The sequence below is a fragment of the Pteropus medius genome, unplaced genomic scaffold (assembly GCF_902729225.1).
Source record: "Pteropus medius unplaced genomic scaffold, Ma_sr-lr_union100, whole genome shotgun sequence".
Taxonomy (NCBI): Eukaryota; Metazoa; Chordata; class Mammalia; order Chiroptera; family Pteropodidae; genus Pteropus; species Pteropus medius.
In genome coordinates, this window is record NW_024340849.1 from 15,181,717 (window position 1) to 15,206,817 (window position 25,101).

The 25,101-nt window shown below is 37.0% G+C and overlaps 1 protein-coding gene across 1 annotated transcript in view; it reads right to left on the minus strand.

Moving 5' to 3' along the window:
* Nucleotides 1-11,106: 11,106 nt before the first annotated feature.
* Nucleotides 11,107-25,101, minus strand: part of LOC120589183 (mucin-5AC-like) — a 42,694-nt gene continuing 28,699 nt past the window's right edge. Inside the window, 5 exon segments of the mRNA XM_039846603.1 lie at nt 11,107-11,229; nt 11,231-11,473; nt 11,557-12,154; nt 13,212-13,306; nt 14,199-14,362. Of these exon segments, the coding sequence (XP_039702537.1) occupies nt 11,107-11,229; nt 11,231-11,473; nt 11,557-12,154; nt 13,212-13,306; nt 14,199-14,362 (1,223 nt within the window).

The window sequence follows — 25,101 nt, forward strand, 5'->3', positions numbered from 1 at the left end:
CTTAGTATTATAAGCAATAATGTTATGAATATTCTAGTATATGTCTTCTTAGGAACATTAATTAAAATGTTTCTGGATGCATAATTAAGAGTAAAATTCCTGGATCATAAGACGTGTACTTTTTCAAATTTACCATATATCTCCAAAATTGTTTCCAAGGTTGTATAATCACTCACTCCAATAACAGTATATCCAGTTTTCATAAGTATTAACACATAGCATTGTCAAACATTTAAAGTTTTTCTAGCGTACGTGGTAGGAAAGTTATTCTGCTGGTTTCGCCTTCCTTTTCACCCTGCTTACACGTAAGTGGGAGTTTATAGGTTTCTTTGTGTTCTGCATTACATAATAGATATTTCCTGTGTAATTATATTTTTTTACTCTTTTGTTCTTTATATGAGTTTTAGAAATAAATGTAGAGAGATTCTGAAATAAAGAGTTGTTTTCATGCTACAAGAATTGGAAAACTTTTTGTCATAAATTTTTTGAATTCTGATCACATTATATACACACACAAATAAGTATCTTCTTTTTCATTTAGCATTTAAGCATATGCATTTGCCCCAGTACTTTAAAGTCTTCAAAACAACACATTTAAGGTCAATGTCAGGTGCAACATCTAGTCAAGTATGAATTAGTTAAGCTAACATTTTAGGTTGTTGTATGTTTTCAATTATGAGTAATACTGGAAGGTGTTATTATATATATTTCAAGCTATTTTCCAGTGACCAATTCCCAAACAGTGGGATTATACAGCTAAATAATATTGACAGAAGGACAGGAAATGTGTATGCAAATATATTCTGAAGGTGATGCTCCAAAGAGAGAGAGTCACCACATTGGATTGGGCCAAATGTAATGATGTAGGTAGTTCTGGATTCAACATACCGGCTTGAGAAGCTTGGAGCAGCATTAACAGAATGCTCATTTGGTTGCATAAAAGCAAGACAATGGTGGATTATATTTAATGGAGCTGAATCAACTTCCTTGATACAATATAAAAAACAAATGAAAAATCCAAAGGCTTAGGAATAATTATGTTGCATGGGATTTGTCACATGTTTCTCACCCACACCATGAGAGGATCCAGAGGAGAAGGTCTTTATCATGCAGTGAAAAGATGATCAACGAGGGCAGCAGCACGATCTCTGGAAAGCTCTGTGGACACTGTCCTCTGTAGGTGGGGAAATACACAAAGATAACATTCTCAAGTGAAAGGCAAGTTGCTTTATCTTTTATGTCTACTATGTCAGTGGCATATTGCTGAGTGCCTTTTAAATTTGGGAGGCAATGTATGCAATTTTCATGTGTTTCCCTGACTCATTTATCAACCCATTAGTAACCCGTCAGGCTGTCCTCTAATCAGTGTTACCTGGTCCACCGAGTCACTGAAGTTGGGAGAGCGAAGCAGTGAGCGCACACTTTCAAGGGAACTTACTGCAGCTGCCCCAAATGGAGAAAAGGTATTTGCAGAGTAGGACATGCTATTGTCTAATAACCCTGGGTCTCTGATTGGGGCTTACCAGAGTCTAGATTCCACATCTGTTTTCTACAATCTCCTGAACCTCTACTGGATGCGCTGGGTCATAATGCCCTAATGGTGTATCTCCTTTCACTGAAGCCTGGGACATGTGCAGTACCTCCTCTCGAAGGTGTGTACTGCTGCCCATGCCCAACTTCATGATTTGGTGGGTCAGTGCATAACAGAGAGCTAAGCTCATATAGTTACTTGGTGTCCCATGGTCAGACATTTACTCTGTTTGGACCCAGAAACAACTGTGATACCTTTTGCAGCTCACAGACATAATGCTGAGTTAAAGAAGTCAGACACAAAATAATACATATCGTATGTTTCCATTTACGTGGAGTTTTAAAATAAGCAAATTGAAGCTATGGTAATAGAAGTCAGACAGTCGTGATCCTTAGTGGAATACAGACTTAGGGAAGGCACAAGAGAACCTACTTGTATGGTCTTATTGTTTGATGTCCTAGGTCTTGTTCTGGTTGAAGTTTATGTGGATTTATAAACAGAAGAAAACAATTCCTTGAGGCCGCACTTAAGTTTTGTATGTTTCATTTAATGTAAGTTATACTTCATTTTAAAAATATATGAAAAAAAGATTTACTATTAATTTAGCGGGGTGTAGTCATAGCATTTTGTTTATGTAAGAAAAATGCCCTTACATTTGAGATGCACACTGAAGTACTTAAAGATTAAATGATTACTGCTTCAACTTCATTGTTAGTAATCAGTCTGTTCAGATTCTCTGTTTCTTGGAAGGTTGTATGTTTCTAGAAATTTTTTTCTTCTGGATTGTCCGATTTGTTGGTGTACGACTGTTCTTGGTATTCTTTAATAATCCTTTGTATTTCTGTGGTGTCGGTTGTGAACTCTTGTCTTCCATTTCTGATTTTATTTCTCTCTTTTTTGTTGATGAATCTTGCTAGAGGCTTGTCAATTTTATCCTTTCAAAGAACCAGCTCTTAGTTTCACTGATCTTTTCTATTGTTTTTCTATTCCCTATGTTGTTTACTTCTGCTCTGTTTATTATTTCCTTCCTTCTACTTACTTTGGTCTTCTTTTCCTAGTTTCTTTAGATGTAAATTTAGATGATTTATTTGGGATTTTTCTACTTCTCCAGGTAGGTCTATGTAGCTATGAACTTTCCTTTTGTAACTACTTTTGGTGCATCTCATAAATTTTGTAAAGTTGTGTTTTAATTTTAATTTGTTTCTAGGTACTTTTTGATCTTCTGTTTGATCTCCTTTTTGATCCATTCATTGTTTACAAGGATATTGTTTAATCTCCATGTATTTGTGTTTTGTCCAGTTTTCTACCTGTAATCCATTTCTAGTTTCATATCATGCGGTCAAAAAATTGCTTGGTATAATTCCAATTTTCTTGAACGTATTGAGGCTTGTTTTGTGGCCTAGCGTGTGATCTATCCTGAAAAAAGTTCCGGGTGCCCTTGAGAAAAACGTGTAATCTGCAGTTTTTGGATGAAATGCTCTGTAAATGTCTACTAAGTCCAACTGATCTCATATGGCATTTAAGGCCATTATTTCCTTATTAATTTTCTGTCTGGATGATCTATCCATTGAGTTAAGTGGAGTATTAAAGTCCAACTATTATTGTATTGCTGTTAATTTCTGCCTTTATTCCATTAATATTTGTTTTATAGATGTGGGTGCTCCTATGTTGGGTGAATAGATAGTCAACAATTATCTTTTCCTCTTCCACGATTGACCCTTTTAAAATTATGCAATGTCCTTCTTTGACTCTTTTTACATTCTTTGTTTTAAAATCTATTTCGTCTGATATGAGTATTGCTACCTCAACTTTCTTTTTATTTCTATTTGCATGGGGTATTTTTTTCCATCCCTTCACTTTCGGTCTGTATGTGTTTTTCATTCTAATGTAAATCTTTTGTAGGCAGCATATAGAGGGGTCTTTTTTTTTTTTTAAATTCATTCTGCCATCCTGTGTCTTTTGATTGGAGCATTTAGTCCATCTACATTTAAAGTAATTATCGATAAGTATGTGTTTGCTTTTATATTCATTTTTGGGGGGTGGAGGGGTACATTGTTCTCTGTTCTTTTTTCCTTCTCTTGATCTCTTTCCTTTTGATTTTTTTAAGTGTTTTTGATGGGATTCCTTTCTCTTTGTTTTTTATGTATTTTTGTATGTTTTTGATCTATGGTTACCATGAGTTTCACATTTATCCAATTGTATCTATAGCAGTCTATTTTTAGCTGATAAGCATTTAAGTTCAAACACATTCTAAAAGTACTGACTTTTATTCCCTCTCCACTCTTTGTTTCTGACATCATGTTTTATATCTTTTTATTTTGTGTATACCCTGATTATTTATTGCAGTTATACCTAATTTGCCACTTTTATAACTTTCATATTAGCTTTTTTAGAGGTTTATTCATGGTGTTTACTGTATATTTGCCTTTACCAGTGAGGTTTTTTTCCCCCCTGTATTTTCTTATTTATTCTAACATAGATTGTGGATCTTCTAGAGGGGTCCTTTTTCTTCAGGTGTCTCCTGGGAAGAACATTCAAAAAAATCTGTTTGGGGAAACTTTGCATTAGAGACATGAAAATGGTAAAGGTCTTTTGGAACTTTGAACACAAAGAAGTGGCATCGCTTTGGCCCATGGCGTATCTTTGGGGTTTCTGAGACAGTGTTCAAGGGTTTGGATGTGTCCATCACTGCCATCCTCAGTCCTTGAGTCTGGCACTTATTTTGTTGGAGTTGTAATACATGTCTTATTACAGTTTGTAATACATGTAATATTTGACTTGAAAATAAATTCCAAATTAATTATTCAATTAATTTGAATGTATAAAAAAATCATCATTAAAATACACAGGAGGTACAAAAAAATTTTAAAGCCCTATCAGAACTAATATTCAATTAGTGTTTTGCATAAAATCATTAACTGTGTAAGTTTTAAAATAGGAAAATTTTACACATTATTTTATGTGATTATCATAAAAAATAAGGGTGGTTATTTTTTTACTTAATTCAATTCCCAGTATCTATGAAAGGATATCATTTCAACACATTAAAATTAATAAAGAATTGTTAAAATTGAAAAATACTTAGAATTAATGAAAGATCATTTAGATAATATTTTGGATCAGCAATAATTACTCAAAAGGGAAAAAAGCAACTGTTTGATACATATTGGTGATTTTTTTCTAATTTCACATTACACTAGATTCCATTGAGTCTATTTAAAATGTGTTTTTATTGTTAGAATATTGGGATTTTTAATTCATTGAGTAAATGTTTATATAGACCAGGACATATAAGATACTTTTTTCTCTCAGCAATGGGAATTTGTAAAGCAATATATAAAACAGACAAGCACTTATTTTGTTGGAGTTGACTTTCTAGTCTTATTACAGTTTGTAATACATGTACTATTTGACTTGAATATAAATTCCAAAGTTCATTTAAATAATAGTTGTGTTTTATTGTAAATAATACTCTGCTTTTGTAAATTGATAAAATTATTTTTGAGTTAAAAGGACCATAGACATTTAGGTCAAATTCCAATAAATGGAAGTGAATGAACTCTTTTTACTCCAGCCTCTGTGTGCTACTTACAGTGACAGGGAGTTAGTCCATTTTCTGGGGTTTGGTATTCCTTTCTGGGTTGACTCTCCTGCTAGCTCATTGTCCTCTATGTGAAGTCAATGTCTTCCTCTCAGGAACTTCAACTTGTTTACCCTGATTTGTTTTCTAGGAGAGAGATACATAAAGTAAATCACATTCTCCCTAATAGTAAGTTTTAATTATTTTTGCACCACCGTCATGTTCCCCATTAAGGTTTTACTTCTTAAAAGACAAAAGTTAGTCATTTGACTTTTACCTAACTCCAATAATTATTTCTAATGAGTGAGGTAAAATAACTGATTAATTAAAAAAAAAAAAAAAAGAGTTGCACCATAGCACCATCTGTTGTTACAAAATGCCACTGCAGTCTCCTTAATGGGTGTTAACACCTGAACAGGTGCTAGCTACTACATAGCCACCAAAATGACTACAGTGAAAAAGGCTGACAAAATCATGTTGGTGTGAATGTGCTGTAACCAGAACTCTCTCATAATGCTGGTGGGAGTATAGGTACTCTGCAATCCTTTTTAAAAACTGTTTGAAAGTTGCTCCTAACATTGAACATTGTCTTACTCTATGATTCAACTATTATTTTCTGGTAAAAGCTCAAAGTATAATATGCAGATCGAAAGATACATATGACAATTTTGCACAAAGCAACAATTTTAGTAATATCCAAAACCAAAAATAACCTGAATGTCTACCAACAAAACAATGGATAAATAAATTATGCCATAGTAATACAATACATTAGTATACCACAATCATACTGAAGCGCCCATTAGTGGAAGCAAAAAAATATGCAGGAATCTCACAAATAAAAGGCTGAGCTAAAGATGTCAGACACGAAAGAGTACCATTCCATTTCTACTACATTTACAATCAGAGTGTTCGTGGTGTTAGAAATCCAGACAGTGTTCACCTTGGGGAAAGGAAAAAGGAGGTAGTGATTGGGTGTGCACAGAGGAGTTTCTGAAGTGCTGTTACTGTTCTACTTCTTGATTTGGGCATGGGTGTGTACAGTTGGTAATAATTCACTGATGATCTGAGCATCTTCTGTACATATATTGTACTAAAGTAAAAAAAATTTAGAAAAATACTAACTAGAATAAGTTAACATAAAAAATATATTAGAAGATGATTTAACAGTATAATTCCAATTCTAAAAACTTCAGGTTAGTAATAAATTATTATAATTGTTATTGTTTTTATTTATGGAATAAATATTTACCCACTAGTTGCCAGGTACACATACTGGTTAAACAGAAGCCAGGTCACTGCAGAGATGTGGAACTGGAAAATAGTAAAAACTGTGTCTTCTTTAACAAAAGAGAAGAGTCCAGTCAGTGATACATTTAATAAATACAAAGTATCACAAAAAAAATGAATAGAATTAAAGGGTTTTAATCAAGTTTTATTACATTAGTTGCATATAATTACAGTAAGCTAACAAAATGGGGGAAAGTATCTCTGTAGAAGTGACTTAAAAGAATGTTGAAAATTATCTCTAATTAGCATCATGGCTATTTAAATATTTGTTTAAATTGCTTGAAAATACATTTTTTTTTTCTTTTGGATAAGAAAAGCATTTCCCCCCGACTCCCAACCACATGTTCATGTGTCTATACACTACACAGCCACCTTTTGTTTATAGGTCAAATTAACACCAACAAATGGCACTGACATTTGTTAATGCTTAAAAATATATTTCCTGATTTCTATCAACCTCATTAACATCATCCAAAAGATGTAACAACTCATGATGCCTTCTGGGTTTAATGCTTCAACTTGTGGGTATCAACTCTGTCTGCATACTTTTTGAAAAATATAGATTTATAGCCCATCCTCGACGATTCTGATTCAGTGGGACTGCAGTGAGTTTTAAGTACCATAACACTATTTTAAATCTGTCAATTACCAAGATTTCTAAATAACAGAATTCAAATTTGTAGGTTTCTTACTATTTATATTATTTTACTTTTCTGAATATTCTCCAGTATTTAGGCAGATAGCAAGCACAAGTAAATGTTTATTGAAGTATTAATAGAGTGTCTTTATAAGATTACTGTGAAAAATAGCAGAAAACTAATTTATTAAACTTAAAATAGAGAAATAGAGATAACACATTTAAAATATGACTTCAAAATCAAAATGATTTAAAGAGAAAATGAAATGAAAATAATTTTACACAATATAAAAAGAAAACATGGTAATAAATAAATTTATTTAACATATCCTCACCATATAGAATGTCTTTTCCCTAAAACATACAGAATTTGTGTATTAAAGACCAAAATTTTGGATTAAAAAATGATTTATTCACATTTGGTAACATTTTGATAAATAACAATAGGTTAACAATATAAATCAATAGATTGGATTTACTTCGTATGGAAATTGCATTATTTAAAATCTCACAAATATTGAGACTCTCCATACCAAATTTTTAAATTTAAATGTTGTTTAAGGGGTAAAATTCATTATCATTATAATAGCTGCGCTGGTCATTAAGTCATTCTGTTTTAGAGTAGTTTATAGTTGTTGCAGTTAAATGTTGGCAGTTATTGGCCATGAAATCATCTATGGTACCATGGCAGATATAGATTCTGCTGTGGGAGGAATATTAGAATATAATTTGCAAGCATCTTAACTATAGTTGCAATGGCAGAGGTCATTATGAATTTGCCATTTCTGTCAAGTGTGAGCAATGATGTGACATACTGGATTTACATTTAATAGAGGCAGCATTTGGTGCAGATGAATAAGGAATAGATGGCACTGAATGGCATGTCAGTAGAAGTTACAGAGCTTATAGATTCAGTGATGAGGTTGAAGGGTTTAGTAAAGTGTTGTGTGTTGCAGTAGTAAGTACAGTAGAAATGATGGTGCTGTAGGAATGATGATGCATAGAAATGGTACCATGACTGCAGGATCAGTCTCTACTGTAAAATAAGGTACTAGCAATGCTTTGTTGGTGTAATGCTGTTGTGGCTATGGAGTCATTTGAAGGGGCAGTAGAATTGCTACCTGCGTTGTGATAATAGGTTACTTAGAAGGTGATGTTAATTTTCTATTAATTGGTAATGATTATGAATATTATAAATACAGCTGAAGTCATTATGGTGTTTGATTGGAAAGCCAGCTGAGCTGGTAGCATCCGTATTGATTTTATTTTTACCTGAGATGGTGGCAGTGGAGGTTGAAGATGCTTAACTTGCATAAGAAAATAGACTAAATTCAGTCACTAAGGTGTATGTACCTATTGAGGGTGATGTATATTCGATGGAAGAATAGCAGTCTCTGGAGACTCAGTTCAACTGATACTATTGTAGGTTCATTTGAAATGAGAATTTTTCAAATTTGAGTTGAATTTGTTGAATGATTTATAGTTGTAGTGTCAGCTGGAGAGAGGGGTTGCCATTGTGGATGAGAAAGAGTTGACCTGGTATTGTAATCTCATAATGAGAGTCTGTTAAGTAACTGTAGTTATAGATTCAGTAAACATGCACCTGGTTATTCCTGGTAAAGTGCAAGACAAAAGATAACTACAGCTGTAGTCGTACAGTCAGGGGAAAGGACAATGCTTAGAGTTATAGTAGTAGGTTCACATAAAGATGGCGCCCACAGTTGGGCTTGGGAGTTCAGATGAAGTGGTAGCTGCATTTGTAGCTTCTCGAGCAGCGCTAACGGAGTCCGAAGTGGCTATAGCTTCAGGGTTAGTATTGGCAGCCATGGTAGTGACTCTGGAAGTGTTGGCAGCTGCTGTGGTTGTGGGTCCAGTAGAAGCCACAGTGATAAACTTTGTGGATGCAGACTCAGTGGTAGTGCTGGCAGCTGTGGTGGGTGGCTCTGTGCCCGTGGTGGCTGCTGCTGTGATAGTGGCTCCTGCTAGGGACACAGTGGTGGCCGTTGTATTTGTATGCTCAATGGTAGTGCTGGCAGCTGCGATAGGTGGTTCTGTGGAAGTGGTAACTGCAGCCGTGATTGTGGGTCCTGTGGAACCGACATGGGTAATCCTTGGGGTGGCGTGCTCAGTGGTGGTGCTGGCAGCTGTGGTAGGTGGCTCTTTGGACGAGGTGGCTGCTGTTGTGGTTTTAGATTCAGTAGAAGCCGTAGTGGTGGCCGTTGTGTCTGTACCTTCAGAAGTCGTGCTATCAGCTGCTTCTGGGGAAATGGTGGCAGCTCTTGTTGATGTGGCCCCTGTAGAAGCCACGGTGCTGAACATTGTGGTCATAGCCTCAGTGCTAGTTCTGGCAGCTGCTGCAGGAGTGGCTGCTGTTGTGGTTATAGATTCGCTAGAAGCCACAGTAGTGGCCATTGTGATTGCACCTTCAGTGATAGTGCCGTCAGCTGGTTCTGTGGAAGTTATGGCTACCTTTGTAGCTTCTTCTGCTCTAGGATTCTCTGTGGTGGCCGCTGCATTTGTATCAACAGTGTTATTGCTGGGCCCTATGGTGGGCGGTTTTGTGGAATTGGTGGCTGCTGCTGTGGTTCTGGATTCTATAGAACCCACAGTTGTAGCGACTGTGATTGCAGGTTCAGTGGTGGTACTCCTGACAGCTGTGGTAGAATGTTCTATCAAAGTGGTGGCTCCAGCTGTATTGGTGGATTTTGTGGCACCCACAGTGCTGGACTTTGTGTTTGGAGCATCAGTGATAGTGATGTCGATGGTGGTAGGTGATTCTGTAGAAGTAGTGACTGCTGTTGTGGTCGTAGTTCCCATAAATGTGATGGTGGGAGACGTTGTGGTTGTAGCCTCGGTCATAGTTATGGCAGCTGTGGTTGGTGGTTCTGTGGAAATGGTGGCTGCTTTTGTGGTTGTGGATTCAGTGGTAGTGCTGGAGGCTGTGGTAAGTGGTTCTGAGGGAGTGGTGGCTGCTGTTGTGTTGTCGTATCCCATAGAAGACACAGTGGTGACCGTTGTGATTGTAGCATCAGTGGTAGTGCTGGCAACTGTAGTAAGTGGTTCTATGGAAGTGGTGCTCGTTGTTGTCATTGTGTGTCCTATAGAAGCCATGGTGGTAGACATTGTGACTGCAAGTTCAGTGATAGTACTTTCAGTGATTTTCGGTGATTCTGTCGAAGTGGTGGCTGCTGGTGTGGTTTTGGCTCTTGCAGAATCCACAGTGGTAGCTGTTGTGGTTACAGGCTCAGTGCTGCTGCTGGCAGGTATGGTAGTTGGTTCTGTGGAGGTGGTAGCTGCAGCTATGGTTGAATATCCTATTCTGTATAACCCACAGTGGTAGCTGTTGTGGTTGTAGCGACAGTGATAGTGCTGTCAGCAGTGGTAAGTGATTCTGTGGACATGGAAGCTGCTGTTGTTGTAGTGGCGCCAGTTGAAAAAACAGTGGTAGATGTTGCGGTAAATGGTTCAGTGGTAGTTGTGGCAGCTGTGGTTTGTGGTGCTGAGAAAGTGATGGCTGCTGTTGCTGTTTTAGATTCGGTAGAAGCATCAGTAGTGGCCGTTGTGGTTGTAGATTCAGTGGTAGTGCTGGAGGCTGTGGTAAGTGGTTCTGAGGATGTGGTGGCCTCTGTTGTGGTTGAGTCTCCTGTAGAAGACACAACGGTGACTATTATGGTTGTAGCATCAGTAGTAGTTCTGGAGGCTGGGGTAGGTGATTCTGTCAAAGCAGTGCCTGCTCTTATGGTTGTGGCTCCTTTAGAATCCATGGTGGTAGCTGTTGTGGTTGCAGGCTCAGGGATAGTGCTGGCAGCTGTGGTAGGTGTTTCTGTGGAAGTGGTGGCTGCTGTTGTGGTTGTAGATTCTGTAGAACCCAGAGTGGTAGCTATTGTGGTTGTAGCATCATTGATCATGCTGTCAGAAATGGTAGGTGATTCTGTGGACGTCAAGGCTGCTGTTGTGGGAGAGGCTTCCATTGAAGACACAGTGATAGTCATTGTGGTTGTAGCCTCAATGGTAGTTATGGCACCTGTGGTAGGTGGTTCTGAGGAAGTGGTGGTTGCTGTTTTGGTTTTAGCTTCGAAAAAAATGGCACTCTTGGCCATTGTGGTTTTTACCCTCCGTGGTAGTTATGGCAGCTGTGGTAGGTGATACTGTGGAAGTGGTAGCTCCTTTTGTGGTTGTGGTTCTTGTAGAAGCCAGTGGCAGAAGGTGTGGTTGTAGTCTCAGTGGAACTACTGGCAGCTGTGGTACGTCATTCTGTGGAAGTAGTGGTTGCTGTTGTGGTTGTGGATTCTGTAGAACCCAGAGTGGTAGCTGTGGTGGTTGTAAGCTCAGTGATAATCCTGGCAGCTGTGGTAGGTGGTTCTGTAAAAGAGGTGGCTGCTGTTGTGGTTGTAGATTCTGTGGATCTGGCAGTGGTAGCTGTTGTGGTTGCAGGCTAAGTGGTAGATTTGGCAGCTGTGGTAGCTGGTTCTCTGAAAGTGTAGCTGCAGCTCTGGTTTTGGCTCCTATAGAACTCACACTGGTAGACATTGTAGCTGCAGGCTCATTGGGAGTACTGGCAGCCATGGTAGGTGGTTCTGTGGAAAGGTTGGCTGCTGTTGTGGTGATGTCTCCTGTAGAATGCACACTGGTAACCACTGTGGTTGTGGCTTCAGTGGTAGGGCTGGCAGCTGATGTAGGACATTCTGTGGAAGTCGTGGCTCTTGTTGTGGTTGTGTCACTGTAGAACCCACTATGGTAGACATTGTAGATGCAAGCTGAGTGGTAGTGTAGACAGCTGTGGTAGGTGGTTCTGTGGATGTCGTGGCTGCTGCTGTGGTTCTGGCTCCTGCAGAAGCCTTCAGTGTTAGCCGTTGTGGTTGTAGTCTCAGTGGTAGTGCAGGTAGCTGTGATAGGTGGTTCTGTTGATGTGGAGGCTCCTGTTGTGGTTGTAGGTTTGGCAGAAGCAGTATTGTTGGCCATTTTGGTTGTAGTCTCAGTTGTATTGATGGCTGCTGTTGTGGTTGTGGTCACTGTAGAAGATAGAGCAGTAGCCCTGGTAGTTATTCCCTCAGTGGTTGTGCTGGCTGTTGTGGTAGCTGGTTCTGTTGAAGTGGTTGTGGGTTTTTTGAAGCTGCTGTGGTGGTAATTGTGGTTGTACCCTCAGTGGTAATCAGTTGGTTCTACTGCAGTGATACCAGTGATTTTAGTGATGGTATTATCAGTGGATGGTGTGGTTGAATAGGTTATGATAGTGGAAACCGTAGTTTCAGAAGTAGTGCCTGTTGCAGATGAAGTTGTCTCTTGGTATTGGGGAAGTTATGTAACCGTGGATGCATTATTATTTTTCTCATTATACACCAGACACCCTACGAGTACTTCAATTGCTGTTGTTATCACACAGGCTAAGAGACAAGCCAGGAAGACTTTCCACAATAACAAGTCACTAAAGAAATTGTGAGTCACCTAGAAAGAATTTATATAAAGTTACATGAGATGAAACCAAATGTTTCAAAAAAATTACTGCCATTGATAATCCTTTATATATATACATATATATATATGTATGTATGTATAAACACAAACACATACATGTATTACTTCACTGTAAAAAAGTATAAGCATAAAACACTCTCTTAATAGCATCTAATAACAAATATTGACTCAAATATAAGTTTTCATTTAGAAAAGACTTAGTCCTTGTACTATCTTTAATACAGGAATGGAGAAATTTCCACTGACCTCTAATGCTTTCTTTTCATGTATGTGTACCTCAAACTAAAAAAAAAAAAAAAAAAAAGGAAGTCTTCTTAGAAACTCTTTGTTCCTCCCACTGTCATAAAAGTATCTGCACATGTTGTCTGACAGCTGCACACAGTGATTTGAATGACCCAAAAGATCATCTGAATAAATTATCCTCTCCTTCTGGCTTGTCAACTACCAGAAATTTGGCTGCTTTGGAATCTTCATTTTAACTAGCTTAATTCGTGACTTATGAAATTTTCTAGCTAACTTTTCATACAGGTTACTATTTGACAGCATGAATTTCAGTCTGAAAACATTTGTTAAACACTACCTCTAAGTGTGTTGAGGAAATTAAAATAAGAAATATCCTCCATAATAGGCAGTGCATTGTAGTAATTAAGAGCACAGGCATGAAGTCTAACAGATTTAGGTTTAAATTTTTACTCCACCTTTCACTAGATGGATGATGACATTTGGAAATTTGCATTATCTTCCACACCCTCGATTCTCTCATGTGGATAACATTACCTATTGCATAGGATTGCTGTAAATAGTAAAAAAGGAAATAATATGGGTAATGTTTCTCTATACTTACTAAGTATTCAATAAAAATATTTGATTTCAGTAATTATCTCATTATTATCCCTTTCCTTATGACTGAAAACAGATCACTGAAGGAAACAAACACAGAGCAGATGTCTTTGGAGCATGTAGAGTATGTCCCTAAATATGGAAGACGATCTTAGACAGTAAGCCTCAGGCTGAGTGTTGAGAGCAGCCATCAATCAAAGTCAAGTTTTCACCTGGGAGGGAACGACTCAGAGATTAGATCTTACTGTGAAAAAAAAAAAAAAAAAAAGAAGAAGAAGAAGAAGAAGAAAAGGTCATTAGTCCAGGAAATCTGCTTCTAGGTACCAAACTAAGGTGGTTCTAAATGGTTTCTAAGTCAAGGTTGAAAACACACAGGTTCACAACCAGGAGGGCTAATAGAAGGCCCACAGTGTCAGGAAGGGAAGGAGAGTGAGGCAGATCACCCACGGACAAGGACCACAGGGTCTTAACCCATGACTTCATCTTCTACCTGGCAAGGGTTACAATGTCATTCACTGCCAGTGCATTTGCTGTCATCACCCACTTAGTTGTCCTAAAAAAGGAACCCCAAAACTTATTTCCTTTAACCCTTATATATGTTTTTTAAATTCTGTATGTTTTTATCTTTCCATCATGACCATTAACTCCTTAAGTGAAAACCCCCATAACTCTCTCTTTCTCGCATTTCCTCTCAGTGTCTTGACATTTTCAAAAGATGCTGCAGATTTTCAAAAGAACAATGTTAATGTTAATTGACTGAATGTTTTCTTCCAAAATATTAGATCAAGAGCATTTCCATGTGCATTACATCATAACCAGAGAAACAATGTTATTCTAAACATTACCTGATAATGTTGTAATTCTCTGTTAGGAAATTCTGAGCATCCAAGGGTCCCTGTATTTGTGAAGACACTGGTTAAATCGACACCAACATCACTAGTTACATCAGTTGATGGTGGAAACTGACATGCTGAACTGTGAGCTTCATGCTTCTTGTGCTCAGAAACAGCTTTATATAGAAAAGAATAAGAAAAAATAAGAAGCTATTATATTCAATGGCTAAAGTAATATAATTCTGATAAACATAAATCAGATTGTGACGTTTTATGACATATTTGATCAAATAAAGTCATCTGAAACCTGACTGAAAAAATACATGAATACATGTATTACATTTCTTCTCCAAACAAGGAAATCTAAATAGACCATTATAAGTTACAGTTAATTATGTTACATAATTAGTGATGCTAAAATCTAAGAATAAGCATTATCTTTTATACTCATCATATTTAATGCATTTGTTAAATATCATTATGTGGCAAGCTGGTATAAGGAGACTATATAAGAAAAAACATCTCACAGTGAAACTTCTAGAGGCCTCAAGGCTTATCAAGAATAATTTTTGGGGGGGTCATATCAAAATGAGAAAAACAAGATCTAAAGAGTTGAAGGAGATTCTGGATATGGTAAATTGCAGTAAGCCACTTCTCCCATTGCAATCTATATATATATATATATATATATATATGTATATATATATGTATATATATATATACATACATATATATGTATGTATATGTATGTATATGTACATATATATATACACACATATATATATACATATATATGTATGTGTATATATATATACACACACACATATATATATATAGATATGTAAAAATAATTGAAGAGTTTTGAAAGAAATTAAAATTAGGTTATTTAAAACTTAAAAGAGGGAAGAGCTTTATCAAAATGATCTAACAATCATAGGCCATCTATTGGTTCTGAGTATGAGCTGAAGTTTGACCACCAAAATAAGTCAGTGAAATTTTGGTTTTCATTTGTGGCAGATATGACAGATTGGAAAACAGAGGAGCCCCAACCACAAGGCCTTTGTAATGTTCAGGACTAGCTCGGGAGACTGGAGGCCTGGAAATGGAAATCACAGGAAAGTCTCCAGCATTATCATGTCATCAGGAGATAAAATCCTGCTAGAAGAAAGGGATTTAATACAACACACTATGACTCCACCCTGGGAACATTTGTCAGATTTCGAAGCTGCCTGGCATAGTAAGCTAAAGAGTTGAGCTCGATATCTCCTAAAGTCAATCTCCCAAAAACATAGGTATAAACGTTCTAAACAAAGAATAGCAAATTAAACTCAAAAATATATTAAAAGGATAAAAAATCATGATCAACTGAGGTCTACTCCAGGAATACAAGTCTGTTTAACATTCAGAACAGTTAAAATTTTTCACGTGTTTTCTATAGCCTTCACATCACTGACGCCATCGCTTTTTCAACAGAATTAGGGGTTTGGAGAAACATGGCAAAATGAGAGATATATCAGATCTCTCCCCTCGAAACAACAATAAACTGAACATCTAAAATTCAACAAAAAACGCCCAAACTGCGCACCAGCACGTCTGAGCATGGAATCTGCACATAAGAACTACCACTGGTCAGAATCCCAGGTATTGGGTGGTGGACTGGGAGAAACATAGAAGCTGCCTCTCAGAGCCGGCGCTCCCTCAGGAGGAGGTGTGGCAACTTCTCTGAACAGCCCTGCCTGGGAGTGGTTTGAGTTCCACCCAGCTAACGGCAGGGCTGAGGCATTAGGGCAGAAAGCAGAGAAACAATCATTGATTTTTACTGGCTGCAGTTGCAAAACCTAGGCTGAGCCACAGCCCCCAACCCTCAACCCAGAGGGACGCTCCCCACCACAGCCTCCAAGACCGAACACCACAGAGCCCCAGGGGAATCTGAGCAAACGCAACTGAAACTATTGTTTGCACTGACAGGGACTGAAACTGAGGGTAGCGAGTGTGATTAAATATCTATTCGAAAATATAAAGACATTTTTAAGGCTTTACATAAAGCAGGGATCCAAGAGGCTTAGAAGCCACTGACTGGAAACCAAAAGAAAAGCACCACTTTGCAGCAGGCTAAAGAGACTCTTATATAATAACTCTTCTTTCTGGAAAAACAGCAGAATACACTTCCGTTAATGCCCAGGCAGAGAAATAGTCCATTAAACACCATGAACAATCAAGGTGACAAGGCATCTCAGAAAGAAAGAGAAAAATCTCCAGAAAATACGCTTACAGACATAGAAACATGCAATTTAAATGACAGAGAATTCAGGATGGTATTCTGAAAAAAACTCAGTGAGTTCCAAAACGAGTCATATCAACAATTTCAGGAATTGAAAAAACAATTAAATGAGCAGAGTAAGAAAATTGAAACCCTCAAAAAGAACAGAACAGAATTAGGCAGTGCATGAAAGAACTGTGGAAGACAAGTAATTCAGCAATCTCTCAACAGTCATTTTGCATTTTCTATTTTAATTTTCTACTTTTACAGATCCTATGCTTCATTGCTGAGGCACAACAGATTAGTTTGAATTTTACAAAATATGTACAGAGAAACATAATAAGAATTAGAAGCTGAAAAATGTTTGGGTATGACCATATTCGCCATAGTCTTTATGGAGCAGGTAGCATAAAGGAGAAATGGAATGGTATTGGGAAGATAGAAACAAAAGACTTCAACTATATCTGTATATACTTGGTTAACTAAAAATTAAAAATGGTTTATTTTTTAACCTTGGTGTTTAGTACATGATGCCTAATATTCTTTAAATATTTTGAATACATTTTGAAATTTTAAGAAGTAAATGAATTAAAAGGGTAAGTTCAAATAAGAAAGGTTTGGGGGGTTATTATTTTTTTGAAGTGAGGTTAAAAATAACCCCGATAACTGTTTTAAGAAAAAGGAGAGTAATCTGTGTTACTAGCTAAAAATATATTATACAGTTATCTGGAATTGTTTCCTCATAGAACAGCATGAGTATTATTTAAATGTAATCTCTCTTGATTATATTGATTAAATACCTAGTCCTAAGTGGTCATTAAAAGGTTATTGACATTGCTAGCTCATTCTCTAAGTTCTATTAAAATAATCAAACAAATAGGTGTATAGGCACTGGCCACTGAGTGACTATAACTAAGAATAAAAAGGAGTATAATTTTAATTACATATACTCAAGAAGGAATATATTTGGGCATAAAGAATTAGTCAACATCTATTTTTCTAAAAGTACAATGTCATACCAAAGAAATAAAGAGAATAACTGTGTGTTGAATAAGAGTAGATAATATATAGTCATATTATCTATCTAATATAGTCATTTTAACGAATTTCCATCTGTTTTTAAATAAATAACGTTGAGAAAATCACAGATTTATATTTTATAAAACGCTTTGTATTTCTGTGTATTAATACTATAGATATCAATATTATACATATTATTTAGCTAGTCAATGCTTGTGGCTGATGAACTAAGACATTTCTTTAACTTCTGTAATTATATAAAACTGTACTGGCCAGACCAACTTGCCAGAATTGAATATATTTAAATGAAGAAAGATGGTGGGTGTCTACACACTGAGAGTAGAGAACCCAAGATACTGGAGCTTGGGGATAATATAATCCTCACTGTCTTAGTTTTCCCTCTCTCTTCATAAAAGTGAAGCCTCTTAAAGTTAAATTTTGAGCAGTTGAGGATCTATGAATTATAGTTAATTAGCTCTTGGTAGAAATCAATAATCTCCATTATATACATCTAATATGCATTAGCTATGTTCATGGAATATAACTATAAATTCTCTGCTCACAACGGAAAAGAGAATAATTTACAACATCATCTTTTCTAACAGGGAAAAGCAAACTAACAAAATACTCTTTCTTATTTAGCTTTCAACTGCTACGTTAATCCATTGGAGAAAATGGCTCCCAATGAGAAAAAAATACATTTCCCTACCATTAAGTCCAAATATCCAGATGTAAAGTGAAATAGTCAGTGATCAAGGTATGTGCCCTCTATTTAAAAAACTCTCGGAGGAAAAAAAAGTAGCGTAGATGATAGAGACTTTGTTCATCCCTCTGGCGACCAAATCAAAGTTATGACAGAAACAAGGAGCAAACGGCAAGGAAAAATCACCTGGGATCTAGATGAACAAGCCATACAACAAGGGAGAAATCCAAGCAACAGCAGAAAGTAAAATGGGGCGAGGACGCAGGGCTGCCAGATCTCAAGAGGCTGTGTGAGACTGAGGCTGTGGCTGCGGCAGCTGCAGCTTCAGACGCCTCTTAAAGGGGCCACATCCGCAAGCAGATTTTCGTGTGACGGACCTGCTCGCTCTGAGCACCAGTGTCGGTTTGGCTGTGTGCAGGGCGCACCAGGGACTTACAGAGAGACATTGTCGGAGCGAGGGCCAAGGAGAGACTCGCTGGGTATAGAAGTGCTGGCGGTATCTATTGTTCCTTGTTGAGCTCTCCCCTGTCCCAGTGTGTGGACACAGCTCCGCCATAGCCGAGAAATCATCAAACTGGTTCATAGAGGTCTCTCCACCTAGAGCATTGCCTGAAACCCCACCTCCTGCAACTCACAGCCCCACCCAAGGCACATCCAGGTGTGTCCTCAGGCATCGAGTGTTCCTTGCTGAGCAGCATCTAGACTCACACTGGAGGCAGCTGCCCTTGGTTTCTGGTGTGGCTTTTGAGGCAACTATAAGCACAGCATCTGTGGATTGCTTGCTGAATCTTAACAGGTGGCCTGGAGGGCACAGGCTCAGGCTAAATTTTCCCTGCAGCTAAACCCCTCTTAGGACTGTGCCGCTGGAAACCTACTTCAGAAATTCACACTAATCCGACCAGTAGAATCAGAAGCTTTGCTTAGTACATAGACACAGACACAGAAAGGCAGCCAAAATGGGAAGACAAAGAAGCAGAAACCATATGAGAGAACAGAACAGAGATCCAGAAAAATGGAGTCAAGAATTCTAACAGATGCAGAGTTCAAAACACTGGTTATAAAGATGCTCAATGAACTTTTGGGAAGTGTAGATAAATTCAGTGAGAACTTCAACAAAGAGATAAAAAACATAAAAATGGAAATGGAAATTATAAAAGGTAACCAATCTGAAATGAAGAACATATTATCTGAGATGAGAAAAATATTAAATGGAATAAACAGAGGAATAAAAAAAGTGAATAAAGAAAAGGATCAAATGACCTATCTAAAGGGTGGGAAAGCCAAGGACACTCAATCAGAATGGCAAGAAAAAAGATTCCAAGACCATACAAATAATTTAAGGAGCATATGGGACACTATTAAAGGTCAAAATATCCGTCTGATAGGCATACCTGAAGGAAACAAGATGTTGATGGAAAACTTCCCTAACCTGGTGAAGAAAATGGACATAAAACCCCAGGAAGCTCAGAGAACCCCCAAAACCAGGGATCCAAAGAGGCCCACACCAAGACACATCATAATTAAAATGCCAAAAGTTAACGAAAAAGAAAAAAAATCTTAAAAGCAACAAGAGAAAAGCAGGTACCTACAAGGGAACACCCATAAGATTGGCAGCTGATTTCTCAAGAGTAACTATGCAGGACAGAAGGCTTTGGCACAAAATATTCGACTTGATGAAGACCCAGGATCTACAACCAAGAATATTTTATCCAGCAAAGCTATCATTTAGAGTTGAAAGACAGATAAAGAGCTTCCCAGACAAAAATAAGCTAAAAGAATTCATCGCCACCATGCCAGTATTACAGAAAATGTTGGAAGAACTTTTTTAAAAAGAAAAAATGTATATCAAAGACAGGAATAAAGAATGGTAGCAACTACGTTCTTATCAATAAGTAGCTCAAATGGAAAAGAATTAAGAGTTCCAACTAAAAGATAGAGTGGATGAATGGATAGGAAAACAGGACCACTACATGCTGCCTACAAGAGACTCACTTAGATTGAAAGATGCACACAGGCTAAAAGGAAGAGGATGGACAAAGATATTGCTTTGATGGACCCAGAAGGTATTTAAGTCAGATGGAGAAAGATAAACACTATACAATTTCACTTATATGCAGAATCTAAGGAATAAAAAGAACAAACTTATAAAAAATAGATTCACAAATATACTGGACAATTTGGTGATGGACAGAGGGGAGGGGAGTTTGGGGGCTGGGTGAATGGGCTGAAAGAAGTACAAATTAGGAGCTGATGAATGGTCACGGGGATAGAGAGCATGACATAGGGAACGCAGTTAGCATTAACATGTTGGCGAGGTGGAGGGTAAGGGGAAGAAGGCAGCAATTGGAATCATTTTATGAACTATATAGATGTCTAACTTAAGCACTGTATACTTGAAACTAATTCAAAAGAAATTTAGAAGTATCTGGTTCTAAGAGATTAAACATCTCTTCCATCTTCAAAAAAAAAAAAAACAACTCAGCATTGTCTAGGAAAATCTTCAAGATGATTAATTTCTTACTAAAGGGATCTTTTAATCTGGATATCATGACACTGTGAAGACACAGTGACAGTGTCCCAAGGGCAGAGGAACCACGAAGAACACCAGGGGAAGAGGATGCAATTTCTCTGTCCTGTAATTTCCTTGTTAGTGCATGGGGACAAAAATATTTTTCCTCACAAAATCTAACTGTCCATCTAAACTTATACTGATTTCATTCAGAACATTCCCATTTCTATTTTCAACATCAAGGGGTCTAGGCAGATGTGCACAGTTACATAAAAGGCAATCATAAATATTAAATTATTTCTTTTTAAACATGCACAATAGTCAAATAATAATGTATAGAATTTAAATCCAATAGTTCACTTAATATAATTCTTCAGCAAAAAAAGAAATACCTAAGTAGTTAAATAGAGGCTGAGCTAAAGGGTTTGCCAGATAATATGCTTCCTACACCTACTTCGCTTACAAGATTATCTTCTGACTTTCGAAGATATGCAGAAATCTTTGCATTATGTCAAGTCTACACATTACATGAAAAAACTAAGCAGTGAACACAAAAACCTATATATCATGATTGAAAAACTATTTGTTAATGCAATCAAATGCAGATTTGTTGACTTATATTTGAATTATGATAACTGCAGAGAATTATTTGAACAGCCTATTAAATTGTTACCCAAAAATAGCTAGTATTTTACACTAGTGACTATTAAAATAAGTGTCTCTATTATGCATATACCATTATGCAGAAAAAAATTTAAAATTCTAATTAATAAGTAGTAATAGAATAATTAAAAATTGGCTTCCAGGTAAAACTTTGATTAAAAATTCCTTTTAGAAAAGAATCATGTTGTAATAAAAAAAAAAAAAGTATATTATAGTTGTATAAATATTGAAAACAAGACTCCGAGCTGTCAGAACATATACCACAGAGGTGCCACCAGTACTCACCGGCTGGTTTCCAGAGTGGTCAATATTCACTACGTATTTCCCATGTTTTCTGTCCATTTTTCAGCTGCCAATATCACAAGCTTAACTCCCAAAACATTTTTCAGCCTGTTCATGGCCCTTTATAGCTGCAATCTTGAGAAATAGTTGTGTTGATTAATATTAAACCTACTATGAGACATCGGTGCCAGTGTGGATTAGACTAAATAAATAATTATTCTTTATGTGGGATCCACCTTAAAGGAAGAAGTGGGGTGTTAAGGTGATTACATAAGAATATAAGAAAATCAATTCCACCTCTTGTGATTACACTCTCAGTACTGCTCCACCAAGCAACCTGCCTGGGAGAAAGAAACTGCGAGCATGTGTCTCTTCCCTCATTCCTATTACATCATTTCACAGGACCCTTCCTTCTGGCCTCAGCAACAGCCCAAGGTAGAATTCCAAAATAAGTGAATGTTGCTGTTGCTTCTTTACTAAACGGACAGGAACATCTTTCTTCTTATTGGCAGCAACTTTTAGGCACTCAAGACCCACTGCTCATCAAGTTTTGAACTTCTCACTTTCCTCCCCAGCTCTAAAACTTCTCCAGTCAACTCTCTCTCTCTGCTGCTAGAACAAAAATTCATCTTACCTAGCTTATACTTCCTCAAGCCCCAATCCAATATCGATAGTTAATCTGATGAACACATCTCTGTGAATGTATTCACCAGGGTCCCTTTCTCGTCCCTTCTTGTGGGATCTATTTGGCATGGCGATCCAAATTTCTTCTGATTCTGCTTACAATTCAGTAACAGAACACGTGGGTGGGCAGGGCTCTTCTAACTTCTGCAAATTTTACTCAGAAGCAAAGGACTTTTGTCTGTAGGAATCTTTGGCAGGATCTAAAAGATGATGGGCAAGATTTAAGAAATAACTTTTTACCTTAAATGAAAAGTTATCAATCAGTTCCCAACACATGTATTCAGGGAATCCCAAATAAAATTGGTGTAGAAAGTCGTTTGTGAAGAATGGGGCTTCTATAAACAAAAAGTCTAAAACTATCTTTTGAGTAGTAATTAATCCACAGGTAATGTCTGGCAAACGAAGCAAGAAAGACAAAGGACTTATGCCTTCTTGTTTAAAATGTCTCATACAGCACGTTTTATCTGACCAGATATCAAACGGGTTTCAAAGATAAGAATTACCTGATAATAGAGCTGCAAGAAGTCTGAGAGAGCTTGTAGTTCAGCCTCATCGTTTTAAGATGGAAGAAATCTGTGTCCAGAGAGAGGAAGTGATAAACCAGTTGTGTAGCAGAACCCAGTTTCCTTTTCAGTCTAATAGCCCCTCCATGACTACTGACTTTGTAGAAACATGGACAGCCTGGTCGGAAGTCAAGCAAATGTCCTTTTGAAAACAAAGTGAGACCAAAATATCAAAGACCTACAGTTGGAAAGGATCCTAGATGGGATGCCTAGATGGGATGTCATATACCTGGACACATTTGAGATGTTCTGAAACGGACTTTCAGGTGCAGGATCTGAGAGTCTGACTCTTTGGGCAGATGGCAAATAATCCTCATTCGAACAATGTTTGAGAAATACTTTAAGAAACAATGATTCCTAAGGTAGTCGTGGAGTGTCTTCATATCTTTAGGAAAACAACTGTGTATGTGAAGAAACCTCCATTTTCTTAAATTAAAAAAATGGGTAAGTTTTTAAGTTGTTTATTCATTCGACAAGCTGTATTGAATCTCTTCTATACCCAAGCATTATGCAAGCTGCTGCATGTTCACTGGTGAATAAATGAGTCAAGATCCTGCCCTCCTGGAGTATAGTAAAACATAAATCGATCGTGTATTGAAACATTTCTTGATCATTTCTTCAGTTCTATTTTAAATTCATTCTTTAGCTAAAGATTTCCACTGCCATTCTATTACTCACTAGAGGCAAAGTTAAGTGGCCCTAGAGTCTACAGAACATAAAACACATGAAAAATCTGGGGAAGAGATTTGTTCTAAGGACGAGTAAGATACACTGCTTTACCGCTCCATACTGAAACCAATCCAATGAAACTGAGATTTCTGGGACTGTGTAAGTAGAACTAGCATATAATTTATCACTCTAAACCAAAATACTTTTGTGAGCAAAAGGAAGTAGTATCATTCCCATGCAAGTGAGGACATGTGGTCACTTATCTATGAGGAACCCATGCGAGTTAGGAGATTCACTAGCACTAACCATGACCACTGGATAAGCCAATTAATTTAAAAATCAATTTCATATCTCTAGTGAACACATATTTCAATCAAAAAAAAAATACAGATTTCACTTGAGATTTAAAAAAATCTGTTGTGGCACTGTGGTACTAAGATATATATTTAAATTTCACACTGGAGTTTCGTAACCATTGAGCATGTAAAATTTCACACTGTCTATCATTAAGTCACCAACAAAATAATATCAAAGTCCCACCCTATCATTGAATTGATTAACAGTTGCAAGAGCCAAAGTAAGAATGAACAAGTACATTACCATATACTTAAATTTTGAACTTTCTCTATTATTCCAAAGAACACTTTCTGTGCTTTCATTCTACCACATGCCAACAGCTATAGTAGAGTGTACATGGATTATTACAATGTGCAAAGAAATACAGGTAACTCTCATTGGTATACTAAATATGCTCTTTGATATGTGCAGAATTTTAAGCTAAAAGAATTTAGAACTCTATTAATTGAGAGTGGTTGACAGTCCTTTAACAACTGGTCATTTTTTTAGCCAAAAGAATGTGAAGCCTGGTAACATGTCAACTGTTATAAAATGAACCACGCTGTAGTATAAAGATTACAAAAATTAATTTATTGATCAGGTTACCTACTTCAAACACTTCAGTGACTGAAATTTCACCAAGATATGATACTAATCAAAATACCATTACATTTCTGCTTTGTCTTTCAGTGTGATGATAACCAATTTGACAGCTCTAGGTCTCTCCTCTCTAGAAAAGTTTTTAGGCCTGAACATTATTAGAGTTCATCATGTTGTGCTGAGTGATTGAAATGAAAACCAAACAGATCAGATTTCAAAGACTTCAGTACAATATTTAGATTTTGTGTTTCCTATTAATTTAAAATCGATAACATAATCTTTCATAATGCACAGAAGCTGTAAAAGAAGTTTTGAAGTGTCAGGTCAAAATCGAACCAATGCAATGACTACCCAAAAAAAAAAAAAAAAAAAACATGATCGACATGGGAAAGTGAAAAAACTATCTGCAATATTTATTCAAAAATCCACCAATCTTGCCCCTCTCAACAAAAAAAATTTTCAATAAATTAAGGGGTTATTTTCCCTCCACATCAGGAGAAGGCTGCAGGAGGGCAGTTCAGATGTAGCTGAGAGGTAAGAAAACAAAAGTTTCATCCCTCATTGAGGAATGTCACTGGGCACACTAATGAGTACTACCCTACATCTGGGTGGCTTCTGACTCACCA